The 20,198-nt window shown below is 53.9% G+C and overlaps 1 protein-coding gene across 3 annotated transcripts in view; it reads left to right on the top strand.

The window, feature by feature from the left end:
- The window catches only part of NOD2 (nucleotide binding oligomerization domain containing 2), a 37,455-nt gene that overhangs the window by 15,552 nt on the left and 1,705 nt on the right, over positions 1-20,198 (top strand). For all 3 annotated transcript variants that reach the window (XM_053210138.1, XM_027044425.2, XM_027044426.2), the window contains exons 4-11: positions 1,802-3,620; positions 7,745-7,828; positions 8,039-8,122; positions 10,614-10,697; positions 12,561-12,644; positions 13,387-13,470; positions 15,420-15,503; positions 18,839-18,922. In XM_053210138.1, coding sequence (XP_053066113.1) covers positions 1,802-3,620; positions 7,745-7,828; positions 8,039-8,122; positions 10,614-10,697; positions 12,561-12,644; positions 13,387-13,470; positions 15,420-15,503; positions 18,839-18,922 — 2,407 coding nt within the window. The remainder of the gene's footprint in view (positions 1-1,801; positions 3,621-7,744; positions 7,829-8,038; positions 8,123-10,613; positions 10,698-12,560; positions 12,645-13,386; positions 13,471-15,419; positions 15,504-18,838; positions 18,923-20,198) is intronic.

Here is a 20,198-nt window from a genome sequence, read left to right as displayed (position 1 = left end):
AAATGGGCCAGTATTTGGTTGGGAGCAGTGAGGCCATGATGCTCTAAGGTCCCCCCACCCTGGGGCCTCTGGACCAGCACTTCCTCATTCCCTGAAAGGGAACTACCCCCTGACACAGGAAGTGGTTTGTTCGCATTGGCTACTGGGATAATAAAGCAGCAGTCCTGTGGGCACACCCTGTGTTGTAGAGGGCCCGCGAAGAAGATGGGGAAGTGAGTCTTGATTAAAGAATCTCGTCCACATGCTTGACCCGGGCACCCTAGTGACGCCGAGACCATTCAGTGTCAGGTCCACTTGGATCATCCAGGATAATCTCCCCATCTCGGTGTCTTTGGTTCAGTCACATTTATCGAGTCCTTCTTAAATTTAATTTGATTTGTTTTAATTTATGTTTTTATTTGAGAGAGAGAGAGAGAGTGGGGGAGAGAGAGAATATCTCAGGCAGGCTCCATGCTTAGCAGGGCCCCATCCCATGACTCTGGGATCATGAGCCGAGCTGAAATCAAGAGTTGGACGCTCAACCAACTGAGCTACCCAGGCGCCCCCGGCTAGTCCCTTTTTTTTATTATTAAAAAAAAAATTAGGGGCACCTGGGTGGCTCAGTCGGTTAAGCGTCTGACTTCAGCTCAGGTCATGATCTCGCGGTCCGTGGGTTCGAGCCCCGCGTCGGGCTCTGTGCTGACAGCTCAGAGCCTGGAGCCTATTTCAGATTCTGTGTCTCCCTCTTTCTCTGACCCTCCCCTGTTCATACTCTCTCTCTCTGTCTCAACAACAAATAAATGTTAAAAAAAAAATTAAAAAAATTAATGTTTATTTATTTTTGAGAGAGAGAGAGAGATACAGAGCATGATGGGGGGGGGGGGTGAGCAGAGAAAGAGGGAGACCCAGAATCTGAAGAAAGCTCCAGGCTCTGAGCTGTCAGCACAGAGCCCGATGTGGGGCTCAAACCCACGAACCGTGAGACCGTGACCCAAGCTGAAGTCGGACGCCCAACAGACTGAGCCACCCAGGTGCCTCTCTGGCTAGTCCCTTTTTAGCAAGTCCAGTAACGTGCTCATAGATCATACGGATTAGGACATGGGTGCTGCTGGTGTGCCTACCAAATCCTTTAGTAATAATGATAATAAGTACCATCTATTGAGAATTTGTCATACGTCAGACATTCTTCCAAACTATTTTATCTCATTTCCTCCTGTAACAATCCTTCAAGGTGTGGATTGTCCCTAATTCGGGGGATAAGTATACTGAGGCCAGAAAGGTTGAGTGGCTTGTGCAAGCTAATGGTGGACCCAGCTTTCAAAGTCAGGTGTATCTGACTTTAGAAACTGTGCTCCTAGGCTCTTACACCGTTTGTCTTTAGAAAGACACAACCGAGGTTGAGTGGTGAAGGCTATCTGACCAGTATGGCGGGATAGGCATTGGAATGCCTGTCTTCTGATCCCAGCCCAATGCTCCTTCTAATCTACAGATCTTCCCGATGTCAGTAATAATAATACCACTTGCTAATATCCTTTGAGCATTTTGTGTTGGACACTGAATGGAAGCACTTGGCTTGAATTATCTTAATTGGTCCATGTAAACCCTATAAGGTAGGGACCACCATTTTCCTCCTTCACAGGGGGGGAGACCCAGGTTAAGGAAGGTTATGTGACTATTATCAAAGCCCGTAGCTTGCAAGGGGACAGCCAGGACTGGCCCGCGCCGGCTAGTGTCTCCACGCAGAACATCACATTCCCCCATGCACCTGCTCTGTCAGATGGCGTCTTCCCCACCAGCCTGCCTCATTTGCCTCTTCTTCCAGATGCCGCGTGTGAGAAGTACATGGCCAAGCTGAGGACCACGCTATCTGCTCAGTCTCGTTTCCTGAGCACCTATGATGGGGCAGACAATCTTTGCCTGGAGGAAGTATACACAGAGAATGTTCTGGAAATCCGGACAGAGCTGGGCGTGGCCGGCCCCCCACCGAAAAGCGCCGCCACCCTGGGCCTGGAGGAACTCTTCAGCACCTGTGGCCACCTCAACGAGGACGCTGACACCGTGCTGGTGGTGGGCGAGGCGGGCAGTGGCAAGAGCACTTTGCTGCAGCGGGTGCACTTGCTGTGGGCCACGGGGCGCCACTTCCGGGAATTCCTCTTCGTCTTCCCATTCAGCTGCCGGCAGCTGCAGCGCGTGGCAAAGCCGCTGTCCGTGCAGACGCTGCTCTTTGAACACTGCTGTTGGCCAGACGTCGGCCGCCAGGACGTCTTCCAGTTCCTCCTTGACCACCCCAACCACGTCCTCTTAACCTTCGACGGCTTCGACGAGTTCAGGTTCAGGTTCACAGATCGCGGCGAGCGCCACTGCTCTCCGACCGACCCCACGTCGGTCCAGAATCTGCTGTTCAACCTACTGCAGGGCAACCTGCTGAAGAACGCCCGCAAGGTGTTGACCAGCCGTCCGGACGCGGTGTCGGCTCTCCTCAGGAAGTACCTGCGCGTGGAACTCAACCTGAAGGGCTTCTCGGAAGAGGGCATCGAACTGTACCTGAGGAAGCGCCACCGCGAGCCTGGGGTGGCCGACCGCCTCATCCGCATGCTCAGAGCGACCTCAGCCCTGCACGGCTTGTGCCACCTTCCCGTCATCACGTGGATGGTGTCCAAATGCCACCAGGAACTGTTGCTGCCGGGCGGGGGGTCCCCAAGGACCACCACGGGTATGTACCTGCTGATCGTGCAGCATTTTCTGCTGCGCGCCTCCCCGCCCGACGCGGCGCCCCGCAGCCCGGGGCCCGGGCTGCTTCGAGGCAGGCTCCCCGCCCTTCTGCACCTCGGCTGGCTGGCCCTCTGGGGCCTGGGCACGTGCTGCTACGTGTTCTCCTCCAGGCAGCTCCAGGCGGCACACGTCGACGGCGACGACGTCTCTCTCGGCTTCCTGGTGCGTGCCAAGAGCGTCGCGCCCGGGAGCGTCGCCCCCCTGGAATTCCTGCACATCACCTTCCAGTGCTTCTTCGCCGCCTTCTACCTCGTGCTCAGCGCCGACGTGCCACCGTCCTCGCTCAGACGCCTCTTCCGCTGTCACACGCCGGGCGGCTCGCTCCTGGCCAGGCTGCTGCCCGTGGCGTGCGTGCGGCGCCCGGGGCGCGAGGAGGGCGGCATGGCGGCGTTGCTCCAGGAGGCCGAGCCGCACAACCTCCAGATCACGGCGGCCTTCCTGGCGGGGCTGCTGTCCCGGGAGCACAGGGGCCTGCTGGCCGAGGGCCAGGCGTCTGAGAAGGCCCTGCTCCGGCGCCGGGTCTGCGCCCGGTGGTGTCTGTCGCGCAGCCTCCACAAGCACTTTCATGCCATCCCCCCGGCCGTGCCCGGGGAGGCCAAGAGCATGCACGCCATGCCCGGGTTCGTCTGGCTCAGCCGCAGCCTGTACGAGATGCAGGAGGAGCGACTGGCGCGGGAGGCCGTGCGAGGCCTGAAGGTCGGGCACCTCAAGCTGACTTTTTGCGGCGTGGGCCCCGCGGAATGTGCCGCCCTGGCGTTTGTGCTGCGACACCTGCGGCGGCCCGTGGCCCTGCAGCTGGACCACAACTCTGTAGGTGACGTTGGTGTGGAGCAGCTGCTGCCTTGTCTCCACGTGTGCAAGGCTCTTTAGTGAGTGTTGCTGGGCGCTGCCCGCTGTGCACGGGTTGGCGGGGGGAGGGGGGGGGAAGGGATGCCACCCTGGAGATGCCGGTGTGGGAGCACCGGGCTGGGACCCAGGAGTCGGGGCCCAGCGCCAGTCTCGCCACCCCTTCTGTGCAACCCCCAGCCCAGCCCCTTCCCCGGTCCGAGCCTTCCTTACAACGTAGGAGAACGACAGCCGTGCTTATTGAATGTCCTGGGTGTCAGGCACTGTGTTACACGCTTCCTGGAATTAATTCCTTTAATCTCCGTGACCACCCTGGGCTGTAGGCAGGGACGTTATTATCCCCCTTATCCTCAAAATTTTTTAATGTTTACTAATTTTTGAGAGAGAGAGAGAGAGCGTGAGCGGGGGACGGATAGAGGGTCTGAAGCAGGCTGTGTGATCCAAGACGCAAGCTCACGAACTGTGAGATCGTGACCTAACCTGAAGTTGGATGCTCAACCCCCTGAGCCACCCAGACGCTCCCCATTATCCTCAAATCGAGGCTCAGAGAAGCAAAGTGACTGGTCTCGAGTGACCCAGGAAATGGTAGAGCTGGGGTTCACAGATCACACCTTTCCGGGGACAGGTCTGTGCTCCCCACAAGCAGCCTATCTATGGACAGCGTTCAGGGGCTCCATGAGAACCTTGAAGTGATGTGCAAAGTTTTGTGTGCTAAGTGTCTGTACTAGGAACGAGCCGAAATTTAGAGGTGACTTGTGCCCCACGAGAGATTTTAAAATCCCAATGAGATGAGGATTTCAGGATCCGAGAGCTGGAAAGTGGCCACGGACTGCCACCTGCCCTCGTAGCCCGCATGCTGTGCAGGGCCCAGATGAGATTTTCGCCACCACCCATACTGCTCCCAGCACCCTCCCCCTGCCCCCTCTGAGGGCGTGAGCTTTCCCCCTTGGGAATGTCTGTTCCAGCACCCGTGGGCCAGGTGAGAGCAGAGGGCATGCCCGGGTCTCGTGGCCAGCGTTCTGCAGACTCCCCCACTTCCCTTCCGTCCTTGAAAGGGGATGTCCTGCGCCCTGTTTAAACCCGCTGAAAAAGCAGAAGGTAGCTTCAAGTTAAAATCGACTCACAGCCTTCCAGGGCTTTTGGTCTATCCCAGGTGACTTTATTTGCCCCGAAGCAAGGGACAAGCCTCTCCTTGAATATATTACGATGGCCTACTTTCTCTGGGCTACGGCATTAAGACTTTTTTTTTTCTCTTTGGAGCAAACATATGGATATCTCTTAGAAATTGTAGGGTGGCCTGTGTTATCCTTTCCATAGGGACCACGGTCATAAGTTTGTTCGCATAATGTAATAATAATATAATGTTAGCATATTTTATGCAGCTCACGTGTGCATTATAGGTAATGTATGTTGTGAATATATCAGGAGGAAACAGATGACACATTGAAATTGGGTGGTTTGCGGACTGTTTAGAAGGGACTGGGCAGCAGTTAGGAAGGGAAAGTGCAGGGTCCTGGGGCCAGTGACTGTGGCGGTGGGGGTGGGGACTGGGGGAGAGGTGTGGAGAAGGCTGCCTGATAGAAACTGAGGCTACAGAAAGCTGGAAGGGTGGGGTCTGGGGGAATAAACCCTGGCTCTTCCTCCCCTTCTTGTTCTTGCCTTGACCCCCAGACGGGAGGCCAACACAGGGTGCCTGCTGCTGTAGTCCATGGGCATCAGCCCCTCAGGACCGAGAGCCAGATAGAAAGAGGAAAGCGGATCTGGCTAGGGAAATGGAAAGATGGCCAGCACAATACTCGATCTCCCCAGGAAGGAGGAACCGCCATATTTTCACTCAAGAAGTCCGAGACCCATCTGTGGGAGTCATTTACCTGATAGAATTACGAGTCCATTCTTGTGGATAATGAGCCCATAGTTCTCAAAGGGGTCCTCGAGCCCCGGGAGGTCAGGAACCGCTGGCTGGGATGATCCTTCTAGACCAGTCCATTCCTAGAATGAATGGATCCTCTCTCCTCAGGAAAGCCATGCCACTCCCAGGATGTGTCCAAGGGCTGAGGGGGCGCTAGAGGTCTCTCTCCATTTTCGGAGGAAAATGAGGATGGTCTGGTAACCATGCTCAGCCTAGAGGTGCAGAGAAGCATGTAGAAATGCAGATTCGGAAGCCTACCCCCAGCGATTCTCGCTCCCTTGGTCGGGGGGGGGGGGGGGTTGCGGCCAGGGATCTATGTTTTCTAACTGACATCCCTGGTGATACTGCTCCAAGGAGTCCAGAGCCACCCTGTGAAAACAGCTGGTCTGTGGGAACCAGCTTGATTTTCCATGAGCAATAAAAGACCTTGACTAAGTTCTACTGCTCTTTACTCTCCACACAGAAATTGCCAGCATTATGTGGGAGGGGAAATGATCTGGAGGCCAGGTATTTCCTATGTGTGTGTGTGTGTGTGTGTGTGAGAGAGAGAGAGAGACAGAGAGACAGAGAGACAGAGAGACAGAGAGACAGAGAGACAGACAGAGACAGAGACAGAGGCTGGCGAGGAGGTGCTCCTCTCCCCCAGAGCCATACTGTATCTCTCCCACTTGAAATGTTTCCATGCCAACAGAAACAAACCCTCAGCCTCCAGGAAGCCTGTCTACAAAGTGCCCCCATATAGCTTTCTTTAGGCCCTGGATCTGACTCTAGGGTTCTGGCTTTCAAAATGTTTTGGCTGTGACCTACAGTGAGAGAGAAGGTGCGAATGCACCTTTAGATGCACAGGCGTCCAAACCTGAAACAAAAACTTCACAGAATGACTTTCCCGTGTGAACTCTGATGCACGCTGCAGTCTTTCATTCTTTTCCTCTTTTCAAAACGCCGCTCAGGACCTTTGAAGTTGGTTTCGTGCCCACCAACGGGTCACAAACTGCAGCCTGGAAATCACGGCTCTAGGAGCCCACAGGGGGCCTTGGGACAGAGGCGTACAAGGTCCTGCTTAACGGTGGGCTTTAGAGCCAGACCGCCTGGGGCCCAGATCCTTTAGGTGCTGTGCAACCTTGGCAAAGTCACTTCACGTGTCTGTGCCTCAACTGCCTTCCCTCTAACGGACATCATAATGGTACCTACGTCGTGGGCTTTTGTGAGGATTAAACACCTTTACTATTGGGAAGCGCTTGGGTCGGTGCTGGCACATCAGATGCCCCATGCGTGCGAGCAGCCATGATTACAGCTACCTTCTGCCTGTGCCAGGCACTCACAGGGCTTTGTGTGTGCTGTCTCTTTAAATCCTCTCTCAGCCAGGTGAGGCTGGGAATACCATCTCCCCCCGCCCCCCTTTTTTTTTTTACAGCAAATAGCTAGTAAGTGGCTGCTGAGGATGAGAGTTTCCACGGAGGGAAGATTCCAGATCCCCAAGCTGTTAGCCTTTAAGTCAGGGTCTCCCAGATCTGCCCGAGGATGAAGAATCCTAGGCACGGTTGTTAATATACACAGATCCCTGGGCCCCAACCCCCCACCCCACCTCCACTCCCAGAATTGCCAGCTCCAGGGGAGGGGCCCCAGAGTCTGTATTTTAGGGATGCTTTCTGAAGATCTTGTGATCAGGTGAGTTTGGGGGTGCCACCCCGAGAGGAGTGTCAGAGGGGGCTTTCTGGGCAGGGTCTGACGACAGGAGTGATGTCACTGGGGTGAAGTGCTGGACGGCAGGGCCTCCCTAACCACGGCTCACTTGCTGGTTTTCCAGAGTCTTGGCCACTCTTGTCTGACTGGTCTGCCGTCTGGTACCCACCGTCACCCCCAGGGTGGCCTGGCTAGTTCCCAACACACCCTCCCACCTAGGAACCTTCTGTGAGGCTGCTATGGTGATCATTTCTGTTTTACAAGCATAGAAACAGTGCCTCAGCCTAGGACTCCAGTGACCCGCTGGGACTCCAGCGTTCTTTAGCAGGAGCTCTGGGGCCCCACCTCCTGAGCAGTCCCCCACATGGTGCATGACGTCAGCACCCTGACCAGGGACGGGGGCGTCTCCTCTTTCTTGGGGTGCTCAGCCCTTGCGGTGTTTCCCAGAAACACAGATGCTGGCACTTTGGGCATGAGCAGAAGTCTCTTTTGGGGTCTTGTTTATTTCTCTTTTATCAGCTCCATTTTCCAAATCTATTTGTCTTTTTTTCTTAGCTTGCGAGATAACAATATCTCAGACCGAGGCATCTGCAAGCTCGTCGAACATGCTCTTCACTGTGAGCAGCTGCAGAAGTTAGCGTAAGTCGGGCTCGAGTGGTGGACATCGTGTCCCTGGCCACGCTCCGGGTCGTGCCGTTTGGGCAGCAGCCGTGAGCTGCGGTGAGGGTGTTGGCATATTTGGAGGGTGCAGGTGACTCCTGGGTCACGGGAACGGGCTACCCTGGGCTTGGGGTGGTCCCTGACTGCTGTGCTAGGTCTCCATGTCTCCTCTCCTTTGGAACGTTCCAGTCTCTTCAACAACAAACTGACCGATGGCTGTGCACACTCCGTGGCAAGGCTCCTTGCGTGCAGGCAGAACTTCTTGGCTTTGAGGTGAGCCCAGGGCTTTCCTATTCTGTGGAAATTGCTTTTCTTCTTCAGAGCTGAGTCAGTTCGGTCTGGTCCTGGCCCTGGTTCGGCCCCTACTGGGCTCGTGATCTGCTGACTGAATCAGGGGCAGTGTCTCCTTTGAACAGGGTTTCGCTAATGCTGTGACCTCCCCAGCAAACCCAGGATTGGCTCTGCTGAGGGCTGCCTGCCCTTTGACCTTTGGCCCCCCAGGGCTGAAGACGGTTTCTGGGACCCTTTCCTTCCCTGTGTCTAAGAGTGTCACAAACTGTCTGGGGTTACCGGGTTCCCTGGTGTTCATTGAGCACGTGTTGCGGGGGGAGGCACGTGGAGTCACCTGCCACCACAGCTGTGACAGCCAGTTGCTGAAAAGCTCTCAGAAGGTCCTTGCCCAGCTCGGTGGGTGCCGGCTTTGCGCTTCAGTCTTTGATGTCTGCCTTTCTGCTGCTCCTGACCTTCCTGGCTCAGTGGGGATCTCTCTCCCATCTGACACCATTCAGTCACCTCTCCTGCTGGTCCCCGGGTCAGCCTGGCTTCTCTTTCTCCCTGGGGTCCTCTTGCTTCCTGGATTTATGTGGCAGTAAAAGAAGACAAAGTAAACCATCGCTTTTGTCCATTCTTCGTACCTGCTGGGCTGGGTTTGGGGTTCGAAGCCTCCATGTTGAAATTACTAACCATGTGGCCCAGTCTCAGGCAGGGCTGTTGAAGCCAGCCCCAGTGGCGCTGTTCTGTACAAAGGACTCTCTTCTTCTTTTTGTTTTAACTTTTTAAAATTTAATTCCTTTTGAGAGAAAGAGAGCGAGCAGGGGAGGGGCAGAGAGAGAGGGAGACAGAATCCCAAGCAGGTTACGCGCTGTCAGCACAGAGCCTGATATGGGGCTTGAACTCACGAACTGCGAGATCATGGCCTGAGCCCAAGTCAAGATTTGGTCGCCCGGGCTCCCCACAAAGGACTCTCTTCTGTTGCTACCACCTGCTCCCCCAGACTCAGGATGCTGAGAGCGGCTGTGGCCAGAGTGGGAGGCTGGCCTATCCCCCAGGGAAGGCTGTGGGGTAGTGGGAAGGTACTATGCTCAGAATTTGAAGCCTGGGTTTTGGGCTGGTATAGCAGAATAGTTGAGAGAGCATGGGGTTCTGGGGCCAGACCAACTGAGGTTTGGATCTAGGATCCCTGAGATTTGAATCCTCATTTGCTATGTGACCTTGGGTCAGCCCAATGTCTCTGTGACTCTGTTTCCCTTTCTGTGAAATGTAGATAATAATTACAGCTTCCTCCTAGGTTGTTGTAACGGTTAAATGAGTTAGGATACATAGAAAGCTGGCGTGATATGGTCAGTGCTTTATGGAGGGAGCTTAGTGGCTAAAAGGTGGTGGGTAATCATGTAAATTCTCAGCGTGTTTATCCTACGGTAGTTCAGCCCTCCCAGAAGGGATTAGATGCGGAACTATTTGTTGGGAAAAATGCCTCCGAGGGGAAACAGGGAAGGGGGCTGGGGGAGGCTGGGAGAGTCAGCTCACTACAGCGCAAGTCTGACCCTGAGAGACGGGGAGAGGGAAGGAAGGAAGGCTGGGAGGAAGCCTCTAGACCTTGGGGCAGTTCTGAGAGCACAGAAGGCTGTGGGGGAGTCCTCCAGCCAGATTTGCCCAGCAGAGTCTTGTGTTTCCCAGTCACTGGCTGGCAGCAGCCTGTGGGAAGCGACCTTGAATTTCCCGGCACAGCAGCCTGTGGTCAGAGGTGTGGGAGGGCACCCTGCCCCTTCTCAAAGAGGATAATAATGCCTGCTCTGCAGGGTAGTTGTCAGCCAGAGTGGCTTCAAGGGCGTGAAAGTTCTCTAAAAAGAGGAAAAGTGTGTTATTAATTCCAGGAAGCCTGGGGTCGTGAGTAAGAGTTCTGGGGACCTCTCCAAAGTTCTCTGAGGTATCTGGATACGGCTGAACCCTCCCTCCTCCAATCCCCTAACCCCCCAGCAGAATCCCTTGCCCTTTCCCAGCAGCTTGGGCGGAACAGGTGAAAGCCACCTGCAGCAACAAGGGACCCAGGAAAGCTGCAGGGGGCATGGAGTCTGGCACCAGCTGGTGGCTGAGACAGGAGGAAAAGGTGTGACAGTGAGTCACCCTCCCTCCCTTGGGGAAACCACCTCCTAGGACAGCTGACAATAGTGCCTCCTGCCCATACCTGTCACACTGCTTTGCAAAACAGGTTTCCCCCCACTTTTTCCCCTTTGCAGCTGGAGAATGAACTAGCGGGAGTCACGGTTGAGTAAGGTTGGCCAAGCAGGAATAGACTAGCACCCGGGGAGTCTGCTCGACAGGCAGGAAGAAGTCGGGCTGCCGTATCCAGCAGAGAGGTCCTCAAAGCTTTTCTCCACGTTTCTGTGTCTGGGACACACTTCCTCCACCAGCCCCGGGTGCTTCTGGGCACTAACACCCCCACGTCCGTCCTGCACTCCTTCAGCCTCCCTGCCTTCTTTTCCAGGCTGGGCAATAACCACATCACTGCCTCGGGAGCCCAGGTGCTGGCTGAGGGGCTCAGAGCCAACGCCTCCTTGCAGTTCTTGGGGTAGGTTGGATTCTGGGGCAGAGGGGCCCCCGAGGAGGCGGGTTGGGGGACTTAGCAGGTGCAATTTTTCAGCTGGAAGGCCCCAGAGGCAGTGGGAGAGAGCGGGTGGCCCCTGGCTGCCTCAGTACTTGCCTTTCACTCAATAAACAGGAAGTTCAGGATGTGGGGGGTGGGCAGTGCCCGTGAGTGGGTGGCAGGAAGCCCTCTGGTCCTCACTGGTGCTAGGGCTGTGCCTCTCACCTTTGGGAGCTTCTGAAGAGTGCCATTGCCTGGGCCCCACCCAAGGGGTGAGAATCAAGGGAAGAGAAGTAAGTGGACCAGACTGGAGACGGGACCCAGGACAGGAGGGGGCTTCGCCGGGTCCTTCTGAGCATTTGCGGCTGCAGGGTCGTGCGGAGCCTTCCAGTGAGGGGAGAGGAGTCAGGCACAGGCTGGGAGGGCAGTCCCACAGACCACAGGTCCCCAGAGTATGTGTGTGGGGGGGAGGGGCTTCCTCTGGCGGCTGAGTGACTACCCCCCTCCCCCACCCCCAGGGTTGCAACCGGGCAGTCCTCTGTAGCCCCGCTGCTGTCCTGCCTTACCTGGTGTGAGCTGGCATTCATTTGACGAGAAGTGGGAGTCTGAGAACCCAAGACTGTAGGAAGAGACACTAACCTTAGTGCCCAACCCATTTCCTCGGCAGTTAAGCTGCCCACAAGCTCAGCCGGAGCTAAGGGCGGAACCGGGTTGCTTGAGAGATCAGCACCGTTTCCACGCTGCATTACCAGGAGCACAGAGTCCAGTACAAGGGTGGCCCCAGCCCCACCAAGCTCTCTCCTGCTCGAGGTCACAACCAGCGTATGCCGGCTGTTCTCTTTCAACACCTCTTTATTAAGGCACCTGTCTGCACCCACCAAGCACTGTGCTAACCCCCCACCCCCCTCCCACCAGATACAACCATATGACACAAACCGTTCTGAATATTGGTTTTTGTTTTTTTTTGTGTGTGTTTTTTTTTTGCCTGCTTAACAATATATCTTTTGTACCACAACGACTTCATTTTTAAAACACTAGCTGGTTGGTATTCCACTGGCTGGATGTCTGTAATCTATGTAACTGGCCCCATGTCGGTGCGCCCTCACGTTATTCCAGGTTTTTCGCTATGACGTAGTTTTTTGCTCTCTCCCCAGGGGCGCAGAGCAGTGCTGGCACACAGCCAGAGCTCAATAAATATTAACCGGATGAATGAAAGCGTGGTGAACATCCTAGCTCGGCTAGCTTTGCTCACATGTGCACAGACAGGTCTGGGCTAGCTTCCCATATGTAAAACAGCCAGGTCATAAGGAACGAGTTGGGCTCCACCTTTGAAAAGGGAAGTTTCTCAATTTCTGTGGGTCTGAGGGGGATGACCCAGGAGGTGAAGGAGTATGACACCGTGAGGAAATGGGGGACATTAGGGAAGAACAAGAGAGAGAGCTGGCTTGCGGGAGAAGAGTGAGACTTGTTTTGGGTGCTCCCAGAGGGTAGTTGAGGACCTGTGGGTAGCAGGCACCAGGAAGCAGATCTGACCTAAATATCAGGGAAAATGTCACCACGCTGTGAATTGACTTTGAGAGTGAGTGACTGAGTTCCTTGTCCCTGAGGACGTGTGCTGGGTGGGCCTCTACTATTCTGTAAGTCTGACTGAAAAATGAATTCAGTTTCACCATCCCTCCCAAAAGGTGGAGGCAGATCCACTTTGCTGGGGCCTAGGAGCCCCCCTGAGATCTTTCTGGAAGGTCCCAGAGGGGCAGAACCATGGAGAGGAAGGACACCGTTCACGCATGTCTAGAACACATAGCAGTTACTCCCTGACCAAATGATGCAATCTGTTGGCCTTTTTAGGTTCTGGGGCAACAAGGTGGGTGACGAAGGGGCCCAGGCCTTGGCTGAAGCCTTGGGTGATCACCAGAGCTTGAAGTGGCTCAGGTAAGCTTTGGGGTCTGCATGGTCACAGGGAGCCAGGATGAGGAAGGGAGGGGCCTGGGCCAGTTTTGAGGGTCCTTCATTTGATTGAACTTTGTTCTTAGCCCCCTGTGTTAGGCAGTGGGATGCGAAGAAGAGACCCTTGGGTTTGGAGTCAGGACACTTGAGTCTTTCTGGGTGACTTTGGAGGTGTTCCTTCTCCCCTTAAGGGTCTTGATTCCCTATCTGTTAATTGAAGGTTTGGGGCTGAATCAGATATATTTAAAAAAATTTTTTTAGGTTTATTTTGAGAGAGAGAGAGAGTGTGTGTGCATACACGTGCGCATGAGCAGGGGAAGGGGAGAGAGGGAGGGAGGGAGAATTCCGAGCAGGCTGCACGCTTACACAGCGCAGAGCCCCCCATCACAGGGCTTGAACCCACGAACTGTGAGATTGTGACCTGAGCCGAAATCAAGTCCGATGTCCCAATGACTGAGCCACCCAGGCGCCCCTGGATCAGATATATTTTATCTCAAGGACCAACTGCAGTCCATGAATAATGGCTACCCAGGACATCACGTTGGAAAGAGTTCTAAGGCTGCTTCTTAGCTTAATGAAAATGAGCACTGTAGTCAGTTGGTAATGTCTGAACGAAGCAGACCAGGATGTGGGGCTATGTGCTTCGTGCATTTTGCCCTTCCCGGGTTACCTTACCTCTGAGGTCCCTCCCTGCTCTGATGTGTTTTTGTTCCTTGATTCCGTCCAGCCTGGTGGGAAACAACATCGGCAGTGTGGGGGCTCAAGCCTTAGCCTTAATGTTGGAAAAGAACGTGACACTGGAAGAACTCTGGTGAGTTGAGGGATTCCCTGCTTTGAGGAGGCCTCATTCATTCCTTGGCCTCCTCCATGGAAGCAGGTAAAACAGAGGTGGATAACCGAGTGGTTGGGCTGTTGGGTTTGTCCTTCTATGTGCTGGGTGCATGAAGCTGATAGAGCCTGGCACGTAGGTGCTAATTCTTTTAATGGAATTATATTTCCTGGTTTGTCGGCTTGTATACTGCCTCCGTGTGGCCTAATGGTTGAGGCCCGAGACTCTGGAGTCAAGCAGGCTGAGCTTCAAGGCCTGCTGTGATCTCAGGCAAGTTAAATAAGCTCTGAATCCCAGGTTTCTTACCTGGAAAATGAGGGGCTGACTGCTTCCAACTGTGAAGCGTATATTGTTACATGCATAAAGTCTTTTTTAAACACAGGTGTTCCTTTCCCAGGTTTTATTTTATTTTTAAAAAATGTTTATTTTTGAGAGAGAGAGAGCGTGTGCAGGAGAGGGGCAGAGGGAGGGAGACAGAGGCTCGGAAGCGGGCCGTGCACAGTGCAGAGCCCGATGTGGGGCGTGAACTCACAAACCTTGAGATCGTGCCTTGAGCCAAAGTCAGAAGCTTAACCAAATGAGCCACCGAGGCACCCCACGTTTTGTGGATTCTAGGAGGCTGAGTGCCTAAGAACGCGGGAGAAGTAGAGTGAAGGTCTCCCTGGAAGGTGGAGTGGGGTTTGGGGCAAGTTAAAAGGTGAGCCATAAACTGTGCTCACACTGTTGACCTGAAGCTGATTCTAAGCCTCCCGTCCTTTAGATGCCACTAGCTTGGACTTCTTATGACGTGTTCTGGGCAGTTCCCAATTCTATCAGGGAGATAAATATGCTGATTTCTCCAGGAAGCGGAAGGCCTTTGAAACCCATGATCACCGTCACAAAGTGGATATTGTGGTGGGATAGCTCTGCCGGTGTCCCATTGATTATATCCTGATTGGACTTTGCCACTTGGAAATTCTTGTTAGAGGCATGCCTCGCCGTTGAGTGTATCAGTTATGACTACACTAGGCTGCAAGTGAGGGAAGAACTCTAGGTACAGTGGCTCAAACCAGTGAAGGATTTCTTTATTTCGTGACCAACCCGTCTGGAGGTAGGGCTGGTGTAATGGCTCCATGCGGCCAGCAGGGGTCCCCAGTCGGTGGCTTCGCCTGAAGCCATGGTTGGTTGCCTCACGGTCAGCAGATGGCTGCTATACCTGCGACACTGCTTCCGTGTCCCCAGATTCAGTCTGTGTATCCAGGAAGGACAGGAGGCCCAGGCCAGCTCTCCCTTTTATTTTATTTTTACTTTTGTTGTTGTCTTTATTTTTAAAGTTTATTTTGAGAGAGAGAGAACACAAGCAGGGGAGGGGCGGGGAGAGTGGGAGAGAGAGAATCCCAAGCAGGCTCCGCACTGTCAGCACACAGCCCGACGCAGGGCTCAAACCCGAGAACCGTGAGATCATGACCCGAGCTGAAACCAAGAGTCGGATGCTTCACTGACTGAGTCACCCAGGTGCCCCAAGCTCTCCATTTTAAAGAGAATTTCCCGGAGCCCCATGTGTCAACCTCCCCTTATGTGTTCATGGCCGTGTGGATGTCACTGGCTGTAGTGGAGAGTCAAAAGGTAGTTTTTTTCACCAAGTGCATGCACATAGTTGCCCAAACCGAAGGAGGCTTCCATTAATAAGAAAGGGAAAAGGATATTAGATCACTGGGACGTGAGGGTACCTTTTATATAGAGGAGCCCTGGGGTGAATTCTCTCCCAGAGACGTCCCTGGAGTTGAAAACCCTCATACTCCTACTATATCTCTTCTTACTTCATCTGCTAAATATAGATTTTCAGATGTTGGATTTTCTAACTGGGGGGCAAGCAGGCTAATCCTCATCGACATCGTCTTCCGCAACAAATGTTACCATATGAATGGGATTTTCTCTCTTTTTCTTGCCAGCCTGGAGGAGAACCATCTCCAGGATGAAGGTGTGTGTTCTCTTGCTAAAGGACTTCAGAGGAATTCAAGTTTGAAAGTCCTAAAGTAAGGAACCTGTAAGGAGCCGGGATGGTAATGACAGGCCTTATAGGGGGCAGCGGCGGGGCAGAGGGGGGACAAGGGGTGGATATGGGCAGCTTCCCGCCTCTCTCACTCATGCAAAGGTGGCCTAGCAGAAAACGGCTGGTAGAGTCAGGGTTCCCCCAAACACAGACAGGGATCCCAGGGCAAGTTGTTTGCTTGGGAGGTGGTTCCAGCAAACCCTGGTGAGGGGTCAGGGAAATGAAGCAGGGGGGGAAGGGAACCCACGGCAAGTGGGCACCAAGCCTGTTTTGGCCCTGGTTATCCCCGAGGGCAACTGCCTCAGACTTGCTGTGGGGCTCCAGGAGCCCCTACCCAACAGAGAAGCGAGGCAGCAGGGGTATTTATCTGCCAACTGCCTATCCTTCATTTGCGTGCTTGTGGGGATATTAATTTTCCGGCACTTCCGGCTTGCCCTGCGCCAGGACGCTCCTGGGGTCAGGAGAAAGGCCTCAGGCAGAGAGGGGAGGTCTTCCCAGCAGGCAGCCCTCAGAGTTAGAGGTGAAAGCTGAGGGCGTTTGGGTGGGTTGCCGACAGCATCCCTCTCGCGGGGCCATCTTTGGCTCAGGCGGGAGACCTGTTCTAACGGTCATCGCTAGTGGTTTCTCTTGGGTTATGCAGGCAGGCGTGCTTGCATTTATTCATGTGTGCATTCATTCATTTCGTTGTTGTGCATTCATGCATACATTCACCCACTTATGTATCGATGCAAGAAATATTTCTGGAGCACCTGCTGTGCCAAGTGCTGTTGGAGGCTAGAGGATAGAGCGGTGGAAAGAACAGAGCAGGCCTCAGCCCCCTTAGCTCTTGGATTCTAATGGGAGAGGCATATAATGAACAAGCAGGCCAATACACAAGATTATATATAATAAAGGCTCTAAGGAGTATTCAAGAGGAGATGTGCCAGGGAGTGGCTGGAGAGGGCAGGGTCGCAGCTGCCTGGGGAGAGCCTCTCTGAGAAGGTGGCATTGGAGCTGAAACCTGGATAATGAGGAAGGTTATTGTTCTTGCAGTGCTGAGGTCTCAGGAATGCGCATTCCAAGAAGACCAAACAGCAAGTGCAAAGGCCCTGTGGCAGAAACAAGCTCGGTTGTTTTGAGAACAGAGGGCAGGGCCAGTGTGGTTGGACTGTAGGGGAAGGTACAGGGGGGAAGAGGCAGGGTGAGGGGGCCACGTAGGTCTCAGAGCCATGGGGAGGATTTAGGGCTTTATTCTAGGGGCAATGAGAAACCTTTGGAGGAGTTTAATTAGGACACTAACATCTGATTTACATCATAACAAGATCGTGCCGGCTGCTCTGTGTGGAACAGATGGAAGACGGGTCAGGGGGAATTAAGGTCCTGCTGTCTTCCAGGTGGGAGATGGAGGGGGCTTGGATCTGGCCGATGGCAGTGGAGAAGGCGGGTGAAAGCGAGCAGGCAGTGGTGGAGGTCCTGCGGAGCATCCAGGACCTGGAGGGCCAGACAGTGGCAGTGGTGGGTGGCTGGAGGCGGTGGGGACCACTGGTGGCGGGCTCAGCGGGCAGGCTCCCACTCTGCATGGACAGGGAGAGTGGATGCGAGCAGGAGCCCAGCTCGCGATCATCACGACCTTGTGCCAGTGCTCTCCAAGGCTGGTGCCGCGCTGCCAGGGGGTGCCAGAGGTCTCACTGGAGAGGGACGTCCGGGCATCATCAGATGGCTCCTTGTGCTACAGGACGGGGTGGCATCCGCCCTGGCAAATGTGGCCCGTGGAAAACGCTCGCCTTCAGAGGCAGGCAGACGGCTGCCTCCGGGAGAGTGTGTGCTTCGCTGCCAGCCCGCCATCCACTCTGGCAACACTTGTTTGTGTTGCTTTGCAGGGGCGAGCAAGTTGCCAAATGTTTGGGGGAAACACTTCCACTCGTCACTTGGGTGAAACCGGGCTGGGAGGCCCCGGTGACGCCTGGGTTGTCTAAGCTGGGACGCCAGGCTTTGCGCGGTACCTGGTTTCGCATTAACCAGGTGTGGCTGTGGCACATTTGTCCCCCCTCGTTGTCATGCATTTACCCCAGCCAACCCCAGGGGCTGCAGGGGCTTGTCCCACGCTGCCTCGGCGAGTCTTATAGTTAAGTGCCACCGATCTACATCATCCCTCACTGTTTCCCCATAAAAAGCGAGCTTCTTATGTATCTTTTTAAAAAAAGCTAGCATCCTTCTTTTTCTGGGCATAGTGACTGCCAAATGCTGGTTCAGTGTGTGGGCTCAGGCACCTGACAGCCTAGGTTTGGACCCCAGTTCCACCGTTACCCGCCGTTTCTCCTTGGCTTTGGGCTCCTGTAGCCTTGGGTGTAAACGGGGTACTAGGCGGACCCCCTCTCAGGGTCATGAGCATTACTGGCGTGATGGAGGTGTTGAGCAGGCTCATGGTAAGAGCCCAGCAGATACTGGCCGTTGTTATCACTGGCACTGCCTTAGGGTCAGCTTCCTGGATGTTCCTTACTCCGTGGAGGTGGCAGACAGGTGGTGATGCCTCGAAGGCCAAGCTGTGAGCAAAAGAGCAGCATGGGGCAGTGGCTCTTTCCCTGCTGTCCCTGACGGTGTGAGTTCTCCCCTCTCAATTCCCAACCTTGTATTTTCTCGATTCCACGCCCCTCCCCTGCCCACCGCCATACGAAAATATTACTGTTCGTTGATTATTTCCTATCTGTTGGGTATGGTGCCAACTGCCCCGCAGAATATGCCATTCTTTTCATTCTTATGTTTCATGAGGCAGGTGCTCTTTTAGGTCTGCCTTACAGATGAGGAAATTGGGACTGATTTGCCCGACATTAAAAAGGAAGTGGTGTAAGCTGGATTGGAACCCAGGAAGTAAAATGTACATACTTAAAAAAAATTTTTTTAAATGCTTATTTATTCTTGAGAGAGAAGGGGGCGGGGGTGGGCAGAGAGAGAGGGAGGCACAGAATCCAAAGCAGGCTCCAGGCTCTGAGCTGTCAGCACAGAGCCCGATGCGAGCCTTGAACTCCCGAACCGTGAGATCGTGGCCTGAGTTGAAGTCGGACGCCTAACCAACTGAGCCACCCAGGCGCCCCTAAAATGCACATACTTAACCACCATGCGGTATCGCCTTCGGAAGGGAGTAGCTGCTTCCTTAGATAAACACATCTGGTGAACAGAGGAGAGAGGGGTGCCTTTCTCTTTAGGCACTGAGGCTCACTGGGAATCGCAGACAAGAGAGGGACATGTCAAGGGGGCCAACTCCCAAAGCCTCTTTTCATTGGACAGGCCCGAGAGGAAAACCAACATTCTTGAAGCTCACCTTTCTGTCTTCCTCTCCAGGCTGTCCAACAACCACATCACCTACCTTGGAGCTGAAGTCCTTCTGCAGGCCCTGGAAAGGAATGATACCATCCTGGAAGTCTGGTAAGGCCCCCTCGGTGGGCCTCGTTATGTCTCTGAGCCTCACTTGTCCAATCTGTAAAATGGGGCCCAGAGGGAGGGGAACTGGGTAATTTTTCCTCCTGGCTCTGACATTCAGTGGCATTCTGTCTACAGTAGATCTGATTTCTCTCTGGGAAAGATGTTTTCACGTCTCCAAGCATGCACCAAGTCATTCATTTTTAAATCCCGGGTATTCAGAAAGGTCTTAGTTACAGGTGATAGTGTAGGAGGATGAAGAATGAAATAGACACAAGAACTCAGGGGCCTTACACCTGCCTTCCCAGGTCGAGGATGTTATATCAGAGCCTCTGGGTGGAGGCTACATTGGCGGTGGGGTGGGTGGGTACTGTTGCCTAGTGTTTCCAGACCTTTATAATTAAAAGCCACATTCCTTCATGTTTTGTAAAAAGCATCAAGTCACAACTACAGAGATTTATCCTCCTTCTTTCCAGGGACATATTTATAACTCATATAATAAGTACAAAAGCTTCCCCTGACTTTACACGTCATGAGTGAATGTCACTATATGTGTTTCAGGCACTGGTCTAGAAGCCAATCTTTATCTATCTATCTATCTATCTATCTATCTATTGCACAAGCAGGGGAGGGGCAGAGTAAGAGGGAGAGAAAGAATCTCAAGCAGGCTCTGCTGTGTCAGTGCACAGTCCCATGCAGGTCTCGATCTCATGAACCATGAGATCATAACTTGAGCCAAAATCAAGAGTTGGTGCCCTGAAGCCAATCCAGGTGCCCTGAAGCCAATCTTTTAAAACTAGCGGATCCCCCCCTGAAAATCTATATCTCCAAGTTTTCTACCCAAAGCTTCCCTCTCTGGGCCCCCACACAAAATGCCAGGAAGTAAGCCGAGTAGAGAAGGGCTGATCGCACTCTCTGTCAGCTGGGCAGATGGGCTCAGGCTGACTGCACCCCCCGCCCCCCCGCCCCAAGCCTGCTGTTTTGGACCAGGCCCCCTGTCTCACCCCTGCAACCTTGTGGCCCCTGCTTTACATACGCAGACTGACTGGTTACACCCTCAAAAATCATACCAAGGCAGCAGCACCAATACATATCCAGTGATGAGGTTTCAAATACAGATGTCTAGGAATCTGTCCTGTGATAAAGCGCTTTTCCTTTCTGTATGGTTGTGTAATCCCTACAGGCAGTGAGATCCTCAGGCCCCTGGCAGAGTGTGAGTTTTTGTTTTAAACCCTTACACGGTCAGAGGAAATGTCACATTCTGTGTCTGGGAGGAGGAGGC

This window comes from Acinonyx jubatus, chromosome E2 (genome assembly GCF_027475565.1).
Source record: "Acinonyx jubatus isolate Ajub_Pintada_27869175 chromosome E2, VMU_Ajub_asm_v1.0, whole genome shotgun sequence".
NCBI classification, from domain to species: domain Eukaryota; kingdom Metazoa; phylum Chordata; class Mammalia; order Carnivora; family Felidae; genus Acinonyx; species Acinonyx jubatus.
The sequence above is the reverse complement of the archived record's forward strand: the minus strand, read 5'-3'. Positions and strand labels throughout refer to the sequence as shown.